The following is a 19065-nucleotide window of genomic DNA, read 5'->3' as shown; positions in this document are numbered from 1 at the left end:
CTAGGAACCTCCTATCGTAGAAACACACCTTATTGATTGGATCCTTTATCCATCTCTCCCAACGTGGTACAGGCAGAGTGAAGAAGTCTCTTATTGCAGAGTGCAGAAGATAAAGGCATTCTTCAGGGGCAGACCTTGGAATCACCTAGTCTCATAGTGAGAGCTATTACAGAAAGCCCGAAGGGATTATTTTAAAGCGCTTTTACTGATTTCTTAAAGCTGACCTAGCTTTATGAACTGTTTCTGTCTGCTTCTTGTTCAGTGAGTAGTAGGTATTAAAAATACTTGTTCTTGTCTGTGAAATTTTAAGTATTTAGTTTTCTACTGCATTTGGTAGTTCTGAAGTTTTAATTGATTTCCCTATTTGTTTTCTGTTTTTTTTTTTTTTGGATAATCTTAAATACGTAAGAGTATGTGCTGCATGCTGTACATGGCAGGAATTAATACAAATTCTTAATATTATCTATCTTACTGAAGATATAGCTAGATGGTATCTAATATGGCATTTCATTTAAGATGTCACTGTGATAGTAAGGATTCAGCCTATCACCTCAACATTTCGATGTAGAAGTTCTAATAAATTGTTACTCATAAACTAAACATTCTGTTTTATCTTTTTTAAGAAAAAAAGTTAGGAGATGGGTTCAGTGTTCAGAACTTAGTGCCAGAGTGTCAGGAAAAATTGTAGTTATTTTGATAATATGAAGGATAAATTGGAAAAGCTGTAAATAACACACAGATTCCTTTTTGTTTCTTTAAAAGGAAGTGGTTTAGGAAGCAGGCTGGCCATCTGTGTGCAAAGGAGTATTTAGGTCAGTGGGTCTGTTCTGTCCTGCCTTGTTAAAGGATGAAAGGATTTGTTGTGCTGAAAGCATTCTTGTCTTTGGTACATTTAGGTTTCTGTTTAGTAAATACTCGTATGAATATGCATGAAGAATGATTGTTACTTCAAAAACCTCATTTAATGATTGCAGACTGCTGTTAAAGAAGTAAAACTACTCCCTATGAATAAGAAGTTCCTTTGGAATTGTTTTTGTTTGGTTTTATAATTGCAGGAATTTGTAGCAGAAATAACAAGTGAAACTATAAAGTGATGATTAATCAAAAAATATGTATTTATAACTTATTTTAAAATAATTTTAGTATCCCTAGTTTGAATGTATTGTGTGTTTGAAGCAACTACCTCTTCTTTCTGTTGTAGATGCCCAAAGACTGTTACTTTTTTCAGAAGTGTTGATTGATTTTCTGTGTTCCCACCACTTACTTTTCTTTGGAACTTCCTATGTGGCTTAATGAGTTAAAGAGATTTCTAAAATAAAACGAGCTGACTCTCTGTAGTCTGACTTGGTAGAGAGAGGATTAGTGGAAGACCAGGCAATGTTCTTCAAGTATTAGTCTATTTTCATTTAACTCTCTAGAGTAATATTCCAACAGAAAATGAGGACCTAGGAGGTAATTTTTCCGGTGTAAGATGCATTTATACCCAAGAGGGGAAAAAAGCATACGCTGTGCTTCATTCATTTTACAGACAACACAGATGCTAAAAAAAAAAAAATACTCTTAATAAAGTATCCAGATTTTCTTCATGCTGGATTTTGAAAGTGCCTATTTGTTTTTTGCCTCCTGCAAAAGTAGGAGATACTTGCTTTGTAGAATTAATCCTTTCTTGTTTCTAGTTGTATGATGCTGGATAGTTTCCTCACTAACATGGGAAGCCTAAAGGATTGCCTGCGTTGCTGAAACAAATTTAGCTCTATTTCTTTAAGCATCAGCTGGGTAATTCTTTGTAATAACTTTGCACTGAGATAGGGAATAAAAAGTGCATTAGTGCTTAGGTTCCTTGAGAGTACGTTCCTTTACCGGTAGGATGCTAGGATTATTTTGGCTTGTGGCTTTTTTTTTTTTCTGTCTGAGAAAGAAAGCTGTTTTCCTTGATAGGAGAATTTTCAAGGGTTCTCTGAGATATGTGACAAGCTTTCAAGACTCTCTTGGCCTATGCGATTGATGTTATGAATAACTATAGATTTTATGTCAGAAACATAGCAAATCTTCTTTTTTTGGGATGCTCAGCTTGTTTAAAAAACATAGCTTATTTTATTTTGTTTAAATTGAATGTAGAGTTAATATTTGGATCTGCTAGCTAATGCTGCATCTTGTGGAGCAAGATGCTTGAGGTGCTGGGAGATTTAACTGTAGTCTGTGGAAACTGAGGAAAAAGGTATATTTTTACATTGCATTAGGCTATTGAGTAAGTTGTGGAGGTCTTCATAGGACTGTGGAAAAATGATGTGCTGTTTTCTGTACATAAGTTGTAGCAGTGTAACTTGGTTTTTGTCTCAGGTGTAAATCACCTACAAATGTGTTTTTTTTTTTCTTTTCTACAAATGAAAGTCAGAATGAATGCATGATGATGTAGCTTGCATTGAATGCTGAGCTTTTTTTCTTCATTTATAGATAATTTCTCAATAGATGGAAGCCCGTGCATTACTTCTGGAGTCTCAAGCCTCATGAATCCAATAACTAAGACTGTTACTGCTTCTTTCAACGCTTCTGTGGCTGAGATTCCAAGGAAGCGCAAAGGAAGTGATTCTGATAACCAGTAAGTAAATTGATTGTTTGTGTCTCCACATAAATAAAGAGAATTAGAAAGTTACTGTGTCATAGAAATAACAAATGAGCATCTCAAATTTATTACAACTACTTATTTCAGTTCTTCTTCTAAAAGTGTTGACAGTTCTGATCACTTAAAACTCAAAAAATAGAATCCTTGAATCCAGGTGATATACGTGTATGTGGGTTTCTGTAATGTGTCTTCCTGTCCTGAAGTGTCTGGTAATGTGTCTTTAATAATGAAACTTCAATCCTGACACTTGTCTTTTTCTGCTTGCAGCAAATTATTAAATAGCTTGAAGTCTCAGAAGTGCACCTTTGAATATCATTTTTAATCTCTTTGATGTAGAATTGGAGAATCAGAACTGCTTCTTCAGTGAACAGGGCAGCCATTTATATAAATATCCAGAGAGAGCTGTGACCTAAAAATGAGTACCTTCCTGCAGTAGTACTCGGTCTCTTTAAGTGCACTGATACTATTAGCTGTTTTCTCCAGTTTTATAACAGCCAAACAGATACCAGTTAACCAAGCAATTGTTCATACAAAACAAAAAATACAATTTCAAGTCCTTTGTTCAAAGTTATATTTATCAGCTAGAAGTAAGTCAGCATGCAGATCTACTGCATTACAAGCATCTCTCTGTTACAAGTGTGGAAAATCCACTTTAAAAGGATGGGGATTGTAGGAAATTTACATGTATTTGTGATTATTAAAGCAATTCTCTTTAAACCATGCTTTTTCCATATATAGGCCAGTGATCTACAGAATGTAGCTATACTGTGGATGTTGATGTAATTATCAACTCGCAGCTTCATGTCTATCGAGAAGATCTCTGAAAACTCCAGAAAGACAATAGCTTCTGAAAGAAGTCTCCATTGTTTTTTGTTTTTCTGTACTATTAGTTGATTTTACATGTTTAATGAAAATGCTGGTTGTTCAATAGTGTTTCCCTGAAGTTTGGATCTGTTTCTGATTTCATAAAACTTCTGTCAGAAAAATCATGTGTAAGTTGAAAAAGTATCATTTTATAAATACTAACAATCCGTTTGTAAAAACTAATATTCTTGCTGAGAATGAGTGAATAATCAAGTGGGATTTCCACACTTTTTTTTCTGCACCATTAAGTATATCAAGTCATCTTGCATTTCAAAATACATTCAGCTCACTTCATTACCTGTTTTGTAGGGTTGCGGTTGAAGTTGATGGTGATCCTCAGAAAAGGTACTCTTTGTAAATGAATCCATTTCTGTTTTCAATGTTCTGTCCCACTTTCCCATTTGTCTAGCTAAGCTGCGTTGTTTGCCTTAAGGAATGCTTGTATAAGGATATGTATCTGTGTTGCGAAAGGTGTAGCTAATTAGTGGGGTGGATAGATCCATTCAGTGGTAAAGTTTTCTACTGTTTCTTTCAAAAATGACACTAACGAGCTCATATATTTACCAGACTTATTCATGTTGAAATTAAGATACAAATAGGAAAGAAAAGAGTAACTGTTAAATAAGGCCGACGAGGTGAAGGGAATATCTCATGCTCTTCTAGGACTGGCACATCTAAAAATGTTTTTCAATTTTTTTCATCCTTCATGGTGTGCTTTTTAAAATATAACTACCACATATATGTTAAAATAATGTTATTATGAGGTGACAAGCCAACATTAATATTAGCTGTGCGGTATAAATAAAGCCTATGTGTGTATTATGGAGTAGTTATTAGTTACATTGTTACTTTGTGATTTCTTTCTCTGCACCTCAATACCTTACTTAGAATTTATATGTTTATATGTAGCTGTCCAGTATTCTATTTTATCCTTACAGTCAATATTTGGTGCATGATTTATTTGGTAGTATTAAAACCTTCTGTGCATAAATTATTTTTTTTGTGGACTTTTCCATTGTGCTCGTGATGGAAATATTTGAATAAAGATAATTCTCTTTTATATTTAAGACCCTCACTTCATTTTTAGAAGAAGTAAGGAATTATGATTAATAAATCAAATAATAGATGAAAAGGTGGTGGTAATTTATTTTGAATAATAACAATCCTGTTCTTGCTGGTACAAATAAAGGACACCTACATTAGAGCCATGAGGTACACTTTCACTCTGTGTTCAAGGTAGTCTTAACCTAGCTATTTATATCAATAACAGCACATCTGTTAGGACAGAGGCTATATAAATCCATTGAAGGCTGTGACTGGTTGCTTGAACAGCAAACTTGTTCAAGTTTCTTCCCTAAGTGAAGCTTCTGAGGGAAGAGATACAGTCAAGACTCTGCATGCTGCATTGCAGGTGATCTGGCTTTACTTTATCTCTTCACCTCTTACGGTCAGATAAGGTAACTTTTACAGTATCAAGGAATCATCTAGGTTGCAAAATACCTTCAAGATTACCAAGGCCAACCATCAACCTGACCTGTTGAGTACCATCCCTGACCTGTGTCCCTTATTGCCACACCTACGTCTCTTCAGGGATGGTGACTCCACCACTTCCTGGGCAGCCCATTCCAATGCTTCACCACCCTTTCTCTGAAGAAATTTCTCCTAATATACAATCTAAATCTCCACTGCTGCAACTTGAAACTATTTCCTTGTGTCCTATTGCTCGTCATCTGAGAGGAGAGACTGCCAGCCTCCTTTCACATAGTTGTAGAAAACAGTGAGGTCTCCCCTCAGCCTCCTTTTCTTCAGACTAAACAACTTGTTCCCTCAGCGGTTTGTCATGAGTTCTGTGTTCTAGTCCTTTCTCTGAACAATGCTCAAGCAACTCAGTATCCTTCTTGCAATGAAAGGCCCAAAACTGAACACAGTATTTGAGGTTTGATCTCACCAGTTCTAAGTACAGAGGGATAATCACTTTAGTAGGCCTGCTAACCACACTATTTCAGATGCAAAGCCGATGCCATTGGACCTCTTGGCCACTGGAGTACACTGCTGGCTTGTGTTCAGATGGCTGTCAAGCTAGCACCCCCAAAGGGCCCTTTCTGCTGGGTGGCTTTCTAGCCACTCTTCCACAAGACTGTGTTGCTGCATGGGATTTTTATAGCCCAAACGCAGAGCCTGGCACTTCTTAGTCTTGTTGAATATTGTGTGATTGGACTCAGCCCATTGATCTAGTCTATCCAGATACCTATGCAAAACTTTTTTCCCCTCAAACAGATAGGCGGAACTGTCAAACTTGATATTGTCTGCAAGCTTACAGAAGGTGTTCTTAATCCCCTTGTCCAGATAATTTTTATCAATATTAAAATTTTTTATCAATGTTAAACAAGGCTTGCCCCAATACTGTGCCATGGGGAATGCTACTGGTGACTGGCTGCTATCTGGGTCAGACTAGTCCTAGTCACCAGTCACTAGGACTCTCTGAGCCTGGCTGTACAGTCAGTTCTTCACGCAGCAGTGTAAGCCTGTCCAAGCCTTGAGCAGTCAGGTTTTTCCAGGAGAATACTGTGGGAAAGTGTCAAGTTCTTTACTGAAATCTATGTAAACAGCGTGTATAGCCTCTCTGTCATCCTTACTGCAGAAGGAGATCAGGTCAGTAAGGCAGGATCTGTACTCCATGAACACATGATGGTTGCATCTGCTTACTTGATTTTTTCTGTGTGCTGTGAGATGACATTCAAGATGATCTGCTCCATGACCTTCCCTGGTACCGGGGTCAGACTGATAGGCCTGTGATTCCTCGGATTCCCCGTAGACTTGTGAATGATCAAATGGTGTAGCAGGTCACCTGCAGTTTCCTAGTGAAGTATAGGTGCTTCATCTCGATCCCTGTCACTGTTTTCTAGCTTGGGGCTGGGAACAATTGGCCTTGCCAATAAAGGCTGAGACAAAAAAAGGGATTAAGTACTGGAGTTTGTAGTATATGCACGTTTCTGGTAAAAGTTTATTTCAAAATGAAAGAAGAAATATTAGGTATTGATAACTCCTCCAGATCTGAAACAGTTTCACTAAAGATAAATTCTAGGGTCATGTGAGCCCAACCTAATCCTGAATTCGGGTTTATCAGACTACCTGGAAGATGCCTGGGTTCTAGTAAAATCCAGGTTGAGCAGCTGGATCTGTGGATTGGTTTTGTGTTAGTTTGACTCTGGCTGCTGTATCCTTCCTTATTGGGGTCAGTGCCGGGTTGTAGATGGAAGCAGCTTTTGAAGTCTTTTCTAAAGCTTTAATCTCCATCTTTCCTTCCACCTCTTACTTCTGTTTTCTTATAGGAAACAGCCACTGCCTGATTGGCTTGTCTCCTTACAATCCTGCCACAACATACACATCTTCTAAAATGATCTTGAAGCTAGCAGGTCTCTCCTCTGGAATGAAGCTTAGAGTACTACATGAGGTGTCTCCACTGCTGAATTAAAAAAAAAAATTAAAAAAAAAAAAGAGCTGAAGTACTGTTGTATAGATTTAAAAAATGCTTGTATCAGTTTCTTTTAAAGAAAATAGTTGCCAATATTAGTGTGGAACTGCCTCTCTGCAAGTACCAAATTGCTCATACTGAATTGGCAAGACATCTATTAGGCCACTTTCTGAATTTCTTGAAGATTGTGGTGGGAAATACTGTGATCTTGGAGAAGAGAAAAGATCATTGCTTTTGTTTGAATTATTGTTTAAGTTTTCCTGCTGCTAAGTATTTATCATCATATTGGTGCTATGACTGTCTTTCATTTATGGTTTTCTTATATAGACTCTTTCCAGTCATTGCTGTGGGGTATGGGAAAACTTTAATTTTTACTTCTTTTTTGGTCCTTGAGCAATTATGTTATATTTTAGGGCCAACCTAGGCTAGGGTTGTTTTTTTTTTAATCTTTTGGCAATCAGATTTTGGAAATAAGAACATTAATAGAGGACCCTTGAAAAATTAAAAAAAAAATACACTAAATCAAGACTGGACTTAAGCTGTTTGAATGTACCATTAATTTTGTTTTCTTTAGGTTAGAAATAGCTCTATAATAATGAAATATCCCTGTAATATGTTCACATAACTGTGAATATTGGAAATTACGTTTTTTTTAATTTGTGTTACGCATCACTTTCTAGATAACGTTTGTGTTAGGAATTTTTGTGGTTTTGGTTTTGTTGGAGTGACAGTAAATTTATAGCATTTTCTGTATTTTCTTGAATTCATGGAAGAAGTGCCTAGTACTAAATATACAACGTAAGACTTTATATCTTGTTTTCTCTAGGAGTGAAGATGAAGAACATCTTAAGATAAAAGATTTCAGGTACTAACTTTATAGCATTAAATGCTATACTCTCAAGTTGTGTATAAAGGAAGCTAGCTGATCCTCAGGCTGCATGAAGTGAGGAATTGTTTCTTCTGGATTTGTTTACACATGGAGGTATTTAAGAATCATCCCACACAAAAATGGATTCAGTGAAAGCATGACAAATAATTCTTGTTCTGGAACAAGTGCTCATATATGGAATTACTTAATGATTGCCACTGCACTGTGAATTCACATCTTACCTTAATGCAAATTAAAATTGACAAAAAGTACTTGTCTGAAGCATTATTTATGCAATATGCTAACTAGTAATTATTGTAGAAACAAGAAGGTTGGAAAAGACTTCCAAGATGATCTGGTCTCCATTAAATTAAATAGAAGAAATTAAATAGTGTTCCGAACCAAATTTATAGTTTTTTAAACTCCAAAATTTGTTTTTCTTTAATGAGTACCCCAGATCACTATGTAAAACTGTATTTTGTACATTGCTTTGATACTCATGTTGTACTGTTAATTTTTTTCCTTAGATGTTGGATTTTTATTTTATAAAAAAAAAAAAAGTATATGTTGGAAGACATTCTTGAGGGTTTGATCAACAGTTAATCTCTGTCCAGTGTTCCTTTTCACGAGCTTATTAGGAAACTTGCTCTTCTCCCTTCCTGCTTTTAACTGTGGAATGTAACAGCAGGCTTTCTGAATCATCAAGTTTCACTAAGATTTCTGTATCAATAAATTATTCTTAAATATTAGAGGTGTGGAAGATTGTTCTGTTTCCCCATATGTTTGTAACCATTTTCCCGAGGTTCAAAGTACAAAGAGCATACATAATATATTACTTGACTGGCCCTACCCTGATACAAAGGAAAAGTGGAGTGAGCCAAGAATAACTGATGAAAGTAAACTAAAAAAGGCTTCGGGGGGGAGGGTAGGGGGGTGGGAATTTGTATGAGTGATCCAAAGTTACCCATATGGAGGGGAAATTTCTTTTTTGTGCTTCCAAAGGAAAATAATTAAAAACAAAGAAGACTACATCTTTAAAACTGTACTTCACTCTTTCTAGCAGGCCAGAGTTATTGAACTTTATTGTCTTTAATGCTTTGTTACAATACACTGAAAAGGAAGAATTTGGGGATCAGTTAAACAAAACATGTTGCTTGATTCGGTTAACTGCCATTGTGTCTGGTCTCAATCAGAAAGGGTTGAAATAATCCTTATTTTAAATGAGTGGCTAGCTTGTCTTCTGAGTGAGAAGGGAATAGAATTAATTCAACTTGACCAGCTAAACGGTAGAGGGACGATGATCAGCTAGAAAGTCAACATACTAGACTAGAAAGAATTTGAGAAAAGGTGACCTGAGATAAAAATGTATTTGTGATACCTTCACAGAGGCTGAAACCCTTCCTTAATCCACCTTACTAAGTGAATGAAGGGGGAAAGCTTTCTGAAACACCACTAGTGGAAAATAGATGAAGCATAGCTTTTTCTTCCAGTTTCCATAGCATCTCTTATAACCACATGTAACTGTCATTTGTGCTGTGAATAAATGCTTGTATTTGTGTCTTTTTTCAATACAAGTTATTTTCACGCTAAATAAATAACAAGAAGACAATGTTCATTCTGGATTATTGTGAGTTTGCATAGACAGAGCTCAGAGATACTTCAGCGAGTGCTTAGAGCATTATTTGTTTAAAAAGAAATAGTAGTAGAATGAATTCACCATCACATTACACAGGCTAGAGAACAGCAATGTCTTCAAATGTCTACTAATTACATCAAATGTCTGGTATGCAGTAAGATGTCAAGGTATTCACTTGAGCCTTAAGGGTCACAAGAAGAATTTCAGTTTTGTAAGTCTTCATCAACTCTTGTTTCTGCCATATATGATCAAGTTGTTGCAATATTTCACTTCATTATTGTAACTGTTGCTACTTTGTTCACATGAATCCAATTGTCAAATACATGTGTATAAAAAAACATTTCAGTGCAGTGATACTTCTCATGATACATTCCACTCCCAAAATTATATTGATGAATATTATGAGGAAAATTGTGTGTTCTACACCTTAAAATATATATTTTTTTTTATTAGAGAGGCTCACAGTCAAACAGAGAAACGAAGAAGAGACAAAATGAATAATTTGATAGAGGAATTGTCTGCTATGATACCCCAGTGCAACCCCATGGCACGAAAACTAGATAAACTTACAGTTTTACGGATGGCTGTGCAACACTTAAAATCTTTAAAAGGTAGGTTTTAGGAAACTAATCCTGACAGTCCTTGTTCTATCAGGAGTTATACTACATATTTTCTTTGATGTTATATACATCTAAGGTCTTCTGTTTTGTTTCCTTGCTGCATTCATTTGAGTCTGTTCTTTGTTTAATTTTACATTTGTAGTTTCCAGAATTTCATTTATTTATATTTTTTTCTGCTATAATAAGCAATACTTCAGTGTCTGATACCTTGTTAACTAAGGCTATACCTTTTCAAAATTATAGAAAAATCAAGCAATTTTATCTTCTGTTATTTTCTAACCCTCAAAAGTTCTGCTGTCTCTCAACTTCCCATCATACTTTCTTTAACAGTAATACCGGTGGTGCTGTACTAACATCAGTAGCTGTACTGCTAGTGAGAAGAAAATAGTCTTCAAACTAATGTTTCTTACTGCAGAGTTTGTGATTGCATCAGCCCTTTGTATTGGAATTTTCTATTTAATTATTGACTTTGTAATGTATAATGTCGTTGAAAAAGACCATTTTAAAAAAATAACTAAATTCTGGGAAGATTTAAAGTTGAAAACCAAGTCACTTATGAAATATTGAATACTTCCACTGAGTTGTTTGTCTAGCATGACATCAAAAAAAAGGTCTTCTCAACAATGGGAAACCATGCTAATCCTTACCTAAAGAAACTGATCTAAGTAGTTACACTGATAGGGAGCACAGAGAACTTACTTCAGTGATCAGTTTCATCTTTTACAGTGTAGCTTATAAAACAATGACTATTTGCATAAAACTAAAGAAGAAATTAAATTTGAATGTGATCGTCTTCTCTTTGTTTCTTTCGCTTGCAAGGACAGTAGTCAAAGTAGACAAAGAAACATAGCAAGACATATTTTAATAGAATGGTTGATGGCTGATTACATTTAAGTCTGAAACACCACAAAATTTTATAGAGTGCTAGGGAAAAGTGTTATTAAAAGCTTATGTCCCCAGCCACATAACTGTAAGCAAAGATCAAAGACTCTGTGCCTTGCCAAAAATTTGATTATGGATAAACGCATCTCATAAGAACCTCTTTAGTTGTAAGTCAAAGCAATGTATGAAATTAATTATGTGACTGTCTTGACAGTTACGGACTCAGAATAATTTAGGTTGGAAGGAATTTCTGGAGGTACTCCAGTCTAGGTAGGCTGAGAATTGTGCATAAGGAAATAATGTCACATATTAGCAGGGTAGTAATTGCACTTAGAGTTTAAGCAAGCATCTACATCTTGACAGTGGAATGAGAAATCTTAAGCTCAAACAGTGTTATTTTAACAATGGTTTAGGAAAACTGGACTTTATCTGCCATCGTTGTTATATGTATCTTCAAAACAAATGCTTTAAGACAATGAGAGATACTATATGGAATTACAGCAAATGCTGAAATTCGTTAGCAAGTTCAACTGCTCTCAAAACAATACCTAGAAAAAAATATGAAAATACTTGTAATGGCTAAGGAGGATTTTAGTGTGTTTGCCATGGATGATAGAACAGTAATATGTTGTGAGTCAAACATACAATACCTATTCAGTGTAACTACACAGAGTGATTTTTTGGATGACTGGATATAGTGTACTAATGAACCTTTATTCAAGCCAAAAGGGTAACATAGGAATTACTCATATTCAGCAGATACTAAGGGTTTTGAAATAAGTCTACAAAATATTTCTAGGTAATGCAGAGCTCATAGTACCTTTTCTGTAGCAGTATACTGAAGGTATCTGATCAGAAGCTTCCTTATTTTCTGCTAAATAAAAGGCAAGGAAGTAACTGGTGATATGCCCATATTCAGTATCAGTGTATGTTTTCTTACACTGGTTTGTTTGTTTTTTTAAAAAAAATCTTTTATAAATTTTTGTTCAGCTGTTGTGATTGAAAAGAGAATTTACAGATTAAGAATTAAATAAAACTGTGTTGAAAGTAAATTTAAAATATATATTTTGATACTATATGCATGTTTACAAATAAGCTATTTTCCAGGTTCCACTAGCTCTTATACCGAAGTTCGATATAAACCTTCATTTTTAAAGGATGATGAGCTCAGACAATTAATCCTTAGGGTAAGTAGAAGGCAACTCTCAGTTAAATGTTGTCCTTATTAAAGCTTGCCATTAACTTTATATTTTGAGAGAGCTGCCCCCCCATCTTTTTCTTCAAGCAAGTGCTTTGATGTAGTTGATGAGCTTTGGTTTGTAACCTCTGTACACTAAACAGGACTTTCCACTAAGATATACTCAGCATGTTTCATACATAAACTGTTTTTAATGCTGATATTGAAACTTGCATGCAAGTATATGGAATGCTTTTAATTATTCATAAATATACTTGCAGTTACTTGCTGTGCTTCAAGATGCAGAAATAATACCTGAAAGAAAATCTTCCTGTTTTTGCATGTAGTCATACACCCACACCCTCTTACCCTTTCTAATTTGCAGCTATTTTCTCTTTTCCTTTGCTGCAATAACACAGTTTGGCAAGATCTGTAAGATGACTCCAAGTTAAGCTGTTTTGCAGCTGGTGTTCTCTTTCCCAAAGCTGTGCTTAGGAAACTCTAGCTGCCTGTAGTGGAAGGTCTGATTTGGTCCCTGCAATCTTTTTAATTGCTTTTTGGTGTGATTTTTATTTAATAGAAACATTCACGTTTAAAAGTGTACCTCCTTGTAGTCATCGATATACATTGTATATTTTAATTGTATGTTTTTAAGACAGTATCTTTGTATTTTCAGGCAGCAGATGGATTCCTGTTTGTGGTTGGATGTAACAGAGGAAAAATTCTGTTTGTCTCAGAATCAGTTTGCAAAATACTTAATTATGATCAGGTGGTTATATTTGAGTTTCTTGGTTTGTTTTTACCTTGCATTTTCTTTTAATTAGAAATACTTAAGCTTTTACATTTTACTGTATTTTATTTTTAAAAGAGTCCTTTTGTTTCTTGGAATTTCTTGGAATGTTGTTGGTAACAACAAAGTAAAACTGAATTTCCTGGAATAAGTATTTGTAAGTGTGGTCAGTGTTTGTGACCTGAGTAATAGCACTGTATTTCAATTGATCATACTTAAGAGAACTGCTAGGCTAAAGGAAAAGGATATTTTGAAGACGTCCAAATTTTATCCCCATTTTTTTGTTGAACGATTAAGTGATTTTTTATTGTTCTAACCTGAGGAAAATTGGTTGTTCAGCAGCATGAGTTAATTAAAGCTTGCCTTGGTGCAGTGCCTTCAGGCTCAGATGCACCATATATCACCTCACCCACAGTAACCATCCATGTTATATAATCTTAACTTGTAGGAAACAGTGTGAGTTAGCTTAACCCATAGAATAGGCTACATATAATTACTTTGTATGAGGTGACATTTAACATCATAAGGAATTAGTACAGATAATAAAAGCATGATAAATTGTTCATGTTTCTGTGACTCCCATTCCAAAAACAGGCTAAAACAATTAGTGCTTCCATCTGTCTACTTCTATAATTTAGAAACAGTTTGTGCTTCATTCACTTTGATTAAAGGAGGAAGGTCAACTAATCTGGATTCTGTTTTATAGATTTTCTTTAAACAGAACTATGTCTTATTTAAATTAAAGTTAAATGAATCATTTTACTTTGTAACAAACATAAAGCAGATTTTTTTTGAAAACCTCTATACTGAACCTGCTCAAAAGTACAATTTGGAGTCTCTCATGTTAATCATACCTGCTTCCAAACCCATAAGATCTTCACTGTTCCAGCCAAAGTGGTTTAGAGAATTTAACTGTCTTAAGCCCTGGATTTATTTGCTTATCTAGGAACCTCTCTGGGTTACGAATCCCATTCTGCAGCATAGTCTGTTTGTTATACCTATGTATTTTGACAGGGCTGCCATTAGCCTTTCTCAGGGGCACTCATCATTTTCCCCTTTCGTTAGGGTTAGATGGGGACTGAGTAAGTGAAAGAGGCTGAATATTTATCCTGCTTTCTTTGAAGATTTTCATTAAATATGTTTCTGGTTGTTGTTTGTCAGAGAGGTGCTCCCATTTTATGCAGTGATCATGTAGCAAGTGGCCAGGGTCCAAAATGAGTTGCAGTTTGAGTCTGGAATATGATTATCAACACAGCTCCTTTCTACCCTTTGATTTGACCTGCTGTGGTGAAGGTAGGCCATTAAAAACCAAAGCTTGCCCACTTCTGTGAGAATTCCTTCCTGTTCCAAGAGAAGGTAGTAGTACCTGCACTAGTGCAGCAGACAAGCTTTGGATGAGCAGATTGAGCGGGTTGAAAGGATCCCAGCTAGAGCAATCACTGTAAATGTCCCCTAGTAAGGAGTGCTGAAGTGAGCTGAGCCATTTGCAGCTTCCAGACAGCACCTGGATTAGCAATGCTGTTCTGTTCTTCTAAATGAGAGCTCAGTCATTAGGTATTGTAAATTTCTTTTCCCTTCCATAACCAAAATAATCTGTGAGGGGAGTTGTTTTTCACATAACCTTCTTCGGCTTCAGGATCAGGAGTCGTGTTAAGTAAATATATATATATTTATAGCACTTGCTCTTTATTAATATGCAACTAGTATTTTTCAGAGAGAAGTTACAAATATTTTTTTTGCTACCCCATTTATATAAAAAAAATATTAAATGGAAAGATAATGCAGATTGAAATACAGAACTTTAGAAAAAATGTGATATTTTAAAATGTTTTTTTTTTTTTTTTAAGTAATATAGAATGTTTTTTTCTGGGATATTAAATGTGTTCAATGTCCTAAAACAGTGGGGCTCTTTTTTTTTTTTTTTTTTTAATAGGCCAGTTTAATTGGACAAAGTTTGTTTGATTACTTGCATCCAAAAGATGTTGCCAAAGTGAAGGAGCAACTTTCATCTTCAGATGTCTCTCCCAGAGAAAAGCTTGTAGATGGCAAAAGTAAGTTATGTGTGAATGTACTCAGATTTCTTTTTTAAGAGATGTTAATAAAATCCAGTTTTTATGCAGGACATATTCATGTGTTTGTATGTGCAGTAAGCTCTGTTCTTATGCAGGACATATCCACATGCTTATACATGCATGGATGTACGAACTTGAAATATGATTTCTATGAGCCAGACATTTGAATGCTTATCTGCTGCTTAGAATGCGCTTAAGAGTTTAAAAACTAGCCCAGAAAACAACTTACTTTAGATAATAAGAGTGATTTAAATTTGCGTTGTTAAACATTTACCAAGTTGTCATCTGACATTCTTCCTACCAGGCATACTACCTTTTTTTCTTGTATTTGATAGGTCTTGTCAATACAAAAGACCTGATGTAGTCGAACATGGGATAAAATACTTCAGTATCAAGAATCCCTGTCTTCTCTGAAAATGCTAAGTGTCAATCCTAATTTAACTAAATCTTATTTTGTTTGCAGTTATTTCTAATATGGACAGCATTATGTACTCTGCAGCTAATAACTATTTTATAGCTGACTTTTATAAGCATTTTCACATTTCTATGTACCAAATAGAAGTTGAAAGTTTATAAAGCATATTTATTAAAATATAATTCAAAATGTCATGTATGGCTTAAGTTTAATTTGGTAGTTCTTTTTAATTTTGGAATATGTGTGACAGCCACGTTTTCTCTGCCCTGTTTAAGTTATTAGACCTTTTTCATTTTTAATTGCCAGGACAAAAATTAGGCAACTGAACGGTAAGGAGAATGTACTAGAAACAGAAATGAAGATTAGGCCTTGGACTCAACAGTTTTATTGCTGGATTATTTTTTTTAACTACTTTGCTAAATCTTTATAAGCTGGCTTGCAAGTACACACAGATTTTCAAGCTGGACCAGCTCGACTGAATTCTGGTGCTCGACGTTCCTTCTTCTGTCGGATAAAATGTAGTAGGACCACAGTCAAAGAAGAGAAGGAGTGCTTGCCCAACCCAAAGAAGAAAGGTATTCAAACAGTGTAGCTGAAGTGGGGGCTTTCTGTCTTGAAATTTGGTACATTTAAGTTCCAAGTCAGTAGTATGACCCTTGTAGTTATCACTGACTTCACAAAGTAGCTGTAGTGAAGTGTAAATATTTACTGAAGAAACATCTTGAAAAACAGTCTAATTGTACTCTTTCTCCTCCCTGTTCACTCCTGAAAAGAGGAAGGGAGGAAGGAACCTGAGTTTCAGTGCCTGTTTAGGAGCATACGGTCTGTTCTAGTCAAATTTAAAAGTCTCAGGGAAATTTTTGAAAGCACTGGAGCAGATCAGAAGAATGAAACTAAATAACATGTCTTGAAGATAAATGTATGAATTAGGCCTGCAAAATCTACTGTTTCGGAGGAAAAAAAAAAGCAAGTAAAAAGTTTTTTATCTGATTTACATTTTGTGTTGTGTGTACTCACAAAGTATGAGTTTCCTGTTTTTGGTTTTTAATGGTGAAGTTAATTTATCAATGTAATTCCATTTATTTTTTTCCATTAATTTTAATCTAGTTTATAGTTTCAATTTAGTTTTGGTATGCCTGTGCAGCAAGTATATTCTTGTCAAGTTTTCAGTGAATTAATCTTTCTTTTAAAAAAAACGTAATTTCCAGCTTTTGTTTAATACCTTGGCATTGATCTTTGTAAAAGTGTGCAGAAATGACTTGATCCTGAATAAATCTTCCTCCTTTTTTATTTCAAGAACCTGTTACTGTTGAGATATATATGTTACTGTTGAATGTACAAGAATAAATTTAAAAATAGATCTGTCATTGTAAGTACATGGAATTCCATCTCCCTTGAATGTGCCAACTAATTTGATAAGACTATTTAACATATAAATGCTTCTTCAGGAAAGCACTATTCAGGGAGATCACACTGTAAATCTGCTAAACTGACAATCACAGCAGAATAAATACCTCCGTTTTTCATTTTACAGTGATAATTGATGGTTTCCATAGTTGATTGAGTTAATGCAGTCAAATCTATGTAAATCATAATTTGGTAAGAATACAGTTATTAAGAGTATTTTGGCAACTTGTTTTAAATATAGTTACTGCAGCACATGGTATGTTATATCTATGCATTGATGCAAATTAGGCTATTTACATATCTTATAAGCAGTGTATGCTGTAACTTAAGTCTCTTTTGATATTTGTGTTCCAAGAAAAACTGAGGAATTCAGAAGCCTTATATAAATAGAAAGTAAGCTGGGTTGTTTTAGGTTACGGTCTTGGTTCATTATTTTAGTAGCTGCAGTAAAACTATATTAAGATCATAGTGTTCATATAAGATAAATTGATATAGAAGCTACAGAATGCTGCCATGGATTATTTTAATTTACAATATATAAGAAACAATACAAAGAAAAAGTGATCTGTGAGTTACTAGACTGTGTTTTTGTGTTTTTGTTTTTGTTTTTTTTCCTTTGAGACTGTTTGCACTGTCAACACCTATAACTTATCTTACTAAATCTTATATAGGGCTAGAAGTGCTCTATCCAGGTAAGCCAAAATTAAGTAGTATAAAATTAATTTAAAAGTATTCTGTAAAATTAATTATAGCCTTCTACGGTTGTTGTAGGTAAGCATAAAATATGACTGCTGCTATTATGGTGAAAGGAATAAACAACAACAAAAAATATTTTGAACCGTAACTGCTGATTTTATGTCTTTTTATTAGATCACAGGAAATACTGTACCATTCACTGTACTGGGTACATGAAGAACTGGCCTCCTAGCGAGGTGGGAGTGGAAGAGGAAAATGATGTGGAAAAGGACAGTAGTAACTTTAACTGTCTTGTTGCAATTGGGAGGTTACACCCTTACATTGTTCCACAAAAGAGTGGAGAGATAAAAGTCAAAGCAACAGAATTTGTTACACGATTTGCCATGGATGGAAAATTTGTTTACGTAGATCAGTGGTAAGCATTTTTTTCTGTACTGAAGAGAAAATCAAAATGACACAGCTAGATAGGTTTTCTGATCTTTTCTGTGAGAAAGAAACATGATGTTTCAATCAGGATAGAATTTCTAGATTCTGTACACAGGAAGAGCTTTCTCCTGAATCAATGACTTTCTTTTTGGACTTTCTTTTTGTTAAACATAATGTAGCAAAAAAGTGTACCACTCTGTAGGAAAAGGTAGGCTAGAAAGATGAAAATACATAATAAAATACACTCATGTATTTATTTGTAAAGAAAAATCTCAAGTTAGAGCTTCATATCTCTCTATATGACTTTTATTTGTTTATAAGTTGCACTGACAGAGAAAAAAGTAATAAGCACTTCACCAAAATTACTGCATGTTAAAATCTTAATATTTGGAACAAATACATTATATTTAAATGAGTTACCAAATTATTTCATTTGAAGTGAAAGACAAGTTCCTATTTTCTGAACTTCTTTAAAAGGACTTTTGTCAGTAATACAGACTGAATTTCATTAATGCCACTGGAGGATTTTTATTGCTTTCATTCATCTTTCATCTAAAAGTATCAGTTCAAACCTATTCCTTAACATGGCGGAGCAAAATTTAGCTATTTTTTAATGACTCATTATGTGGGTTCAGTACTCTGGCTAATTAGAAGAGCTAGTAATGATTTGTACTTTGTGTACATTTAAATTGTGCATGCACATGGTTTGCATGTTTAAACACTGTTATTTTGTCTTTCTGTTGTCATTCATTGCAAAATCTTGGTATCCTGTATTATTCATTGCAAACAGATCCAAGGTAAACTGCAGTTAATATTTCCTGTTGGTTTAGAGCTATACTAGTGCTGTATCTTTTCCCAAACATGAACACAAGCATCTATTTCTTTAAATATTCATTTTCTGCTTTATCTGATACTGAAGAAACCAAGCTTTGCAATTGTTTGAATCCACTGCAGTTCATGTTTTTATTTCTAACAGTGCAACAGCAATTTTAGGGTATCTGCCACAAGAGCTTCTAGGAACTTCTTGTTACGAGTACTGCCATCAAGATGATCACAATCATCTAGCTGAAAAACATAAAGAAGGTACAAAACAATTGGTCCTCCCAGGCTGTAT

At 34.7% G+C, this 19065-nt stretch overlaps 1 protein-coding gene across 14 annotated transcripts in view; it reads left to right on the top strand.

The window, feature by feature from the left end:
- Positions 1 to 19065, top strand: part of BMAL2 (basic helix-loop-helix ARNT like 2) — a 56565-nt gene that overhangs the window by 5249 nt on the left and 32251 nt on the right. For 8 of the 14 annotated variants that reach the window (XR_011811085.1, XR_011811086.1, XR_011811083.1 and 5 more), the window contains exons 2-12: positions 763 to 812; positions 2455 to 2599; positions 3797 to 3832; positions 7789 to 7827; positions 9920 to 10077; positions 12076 to 12155; positions 12822 to 12914; positions 14869 to 14986; positions 15854 to 15997; positions 17700 to 17940; positions 18928 to 19034. Coding sequence is in view for 9 of the 14 variants with exons in the window: in XM_072041906.1 (XP_071898007.1) it covers positions 763 to 812; positions 2455 to 2599; positions 3797 to 3832; positions 7789 to 7827; positions 9920 to 10077; positions 12076 to 12155; positions 12822 to 12914; positions 14869 to 14986; positions 15854 to 15997; positions 17700 to 17940; positions 18928 to 19034 (1211 nt within the window). In the remaining 5 variants the exon portion in view is untranslated. Of the gene's footprint in view, positions 1 to 2; positions 262 to 762; positions 813 to 2454; positions 2600 to 3796; positions 3833 to 7788; positions 7828 to 9919; positions 10078 to 12075; positions 12156 to 12821; positions 12915 to 14868; positions 14987 to 15853; positions 15998 to 17699; positions 17941 to 18927; positions 19035 to 19065 lie in introns of those variants that run through there. The other 6 variants (XM_038173518.2, XM_072041935.1, XM_072041917.1 and 3 more) reach the window with 5 other exon arrangements.

Source organism: Anas platyrhynchos, chromosome 1 (genome assembly GCF_047663525.1).
Source record: "Anas platyrhynchos isolate ZD024472 breed Pekin duck chromosome 1, IASCAAS_PekinDuck_T2T, whole genome shotgun sequence".
Taxonomy (NCBI): Eukaryota; Metazoa; Chordata; class Aves; order Anseriformes; family Anatidae; genus Anas; species Anas platyrhynchos.
The sequence above is the reverse complement of the archived record's forward strand: the minus strand, read 5'-3'. Positions and strand labels throughout refer to the sequence as shown.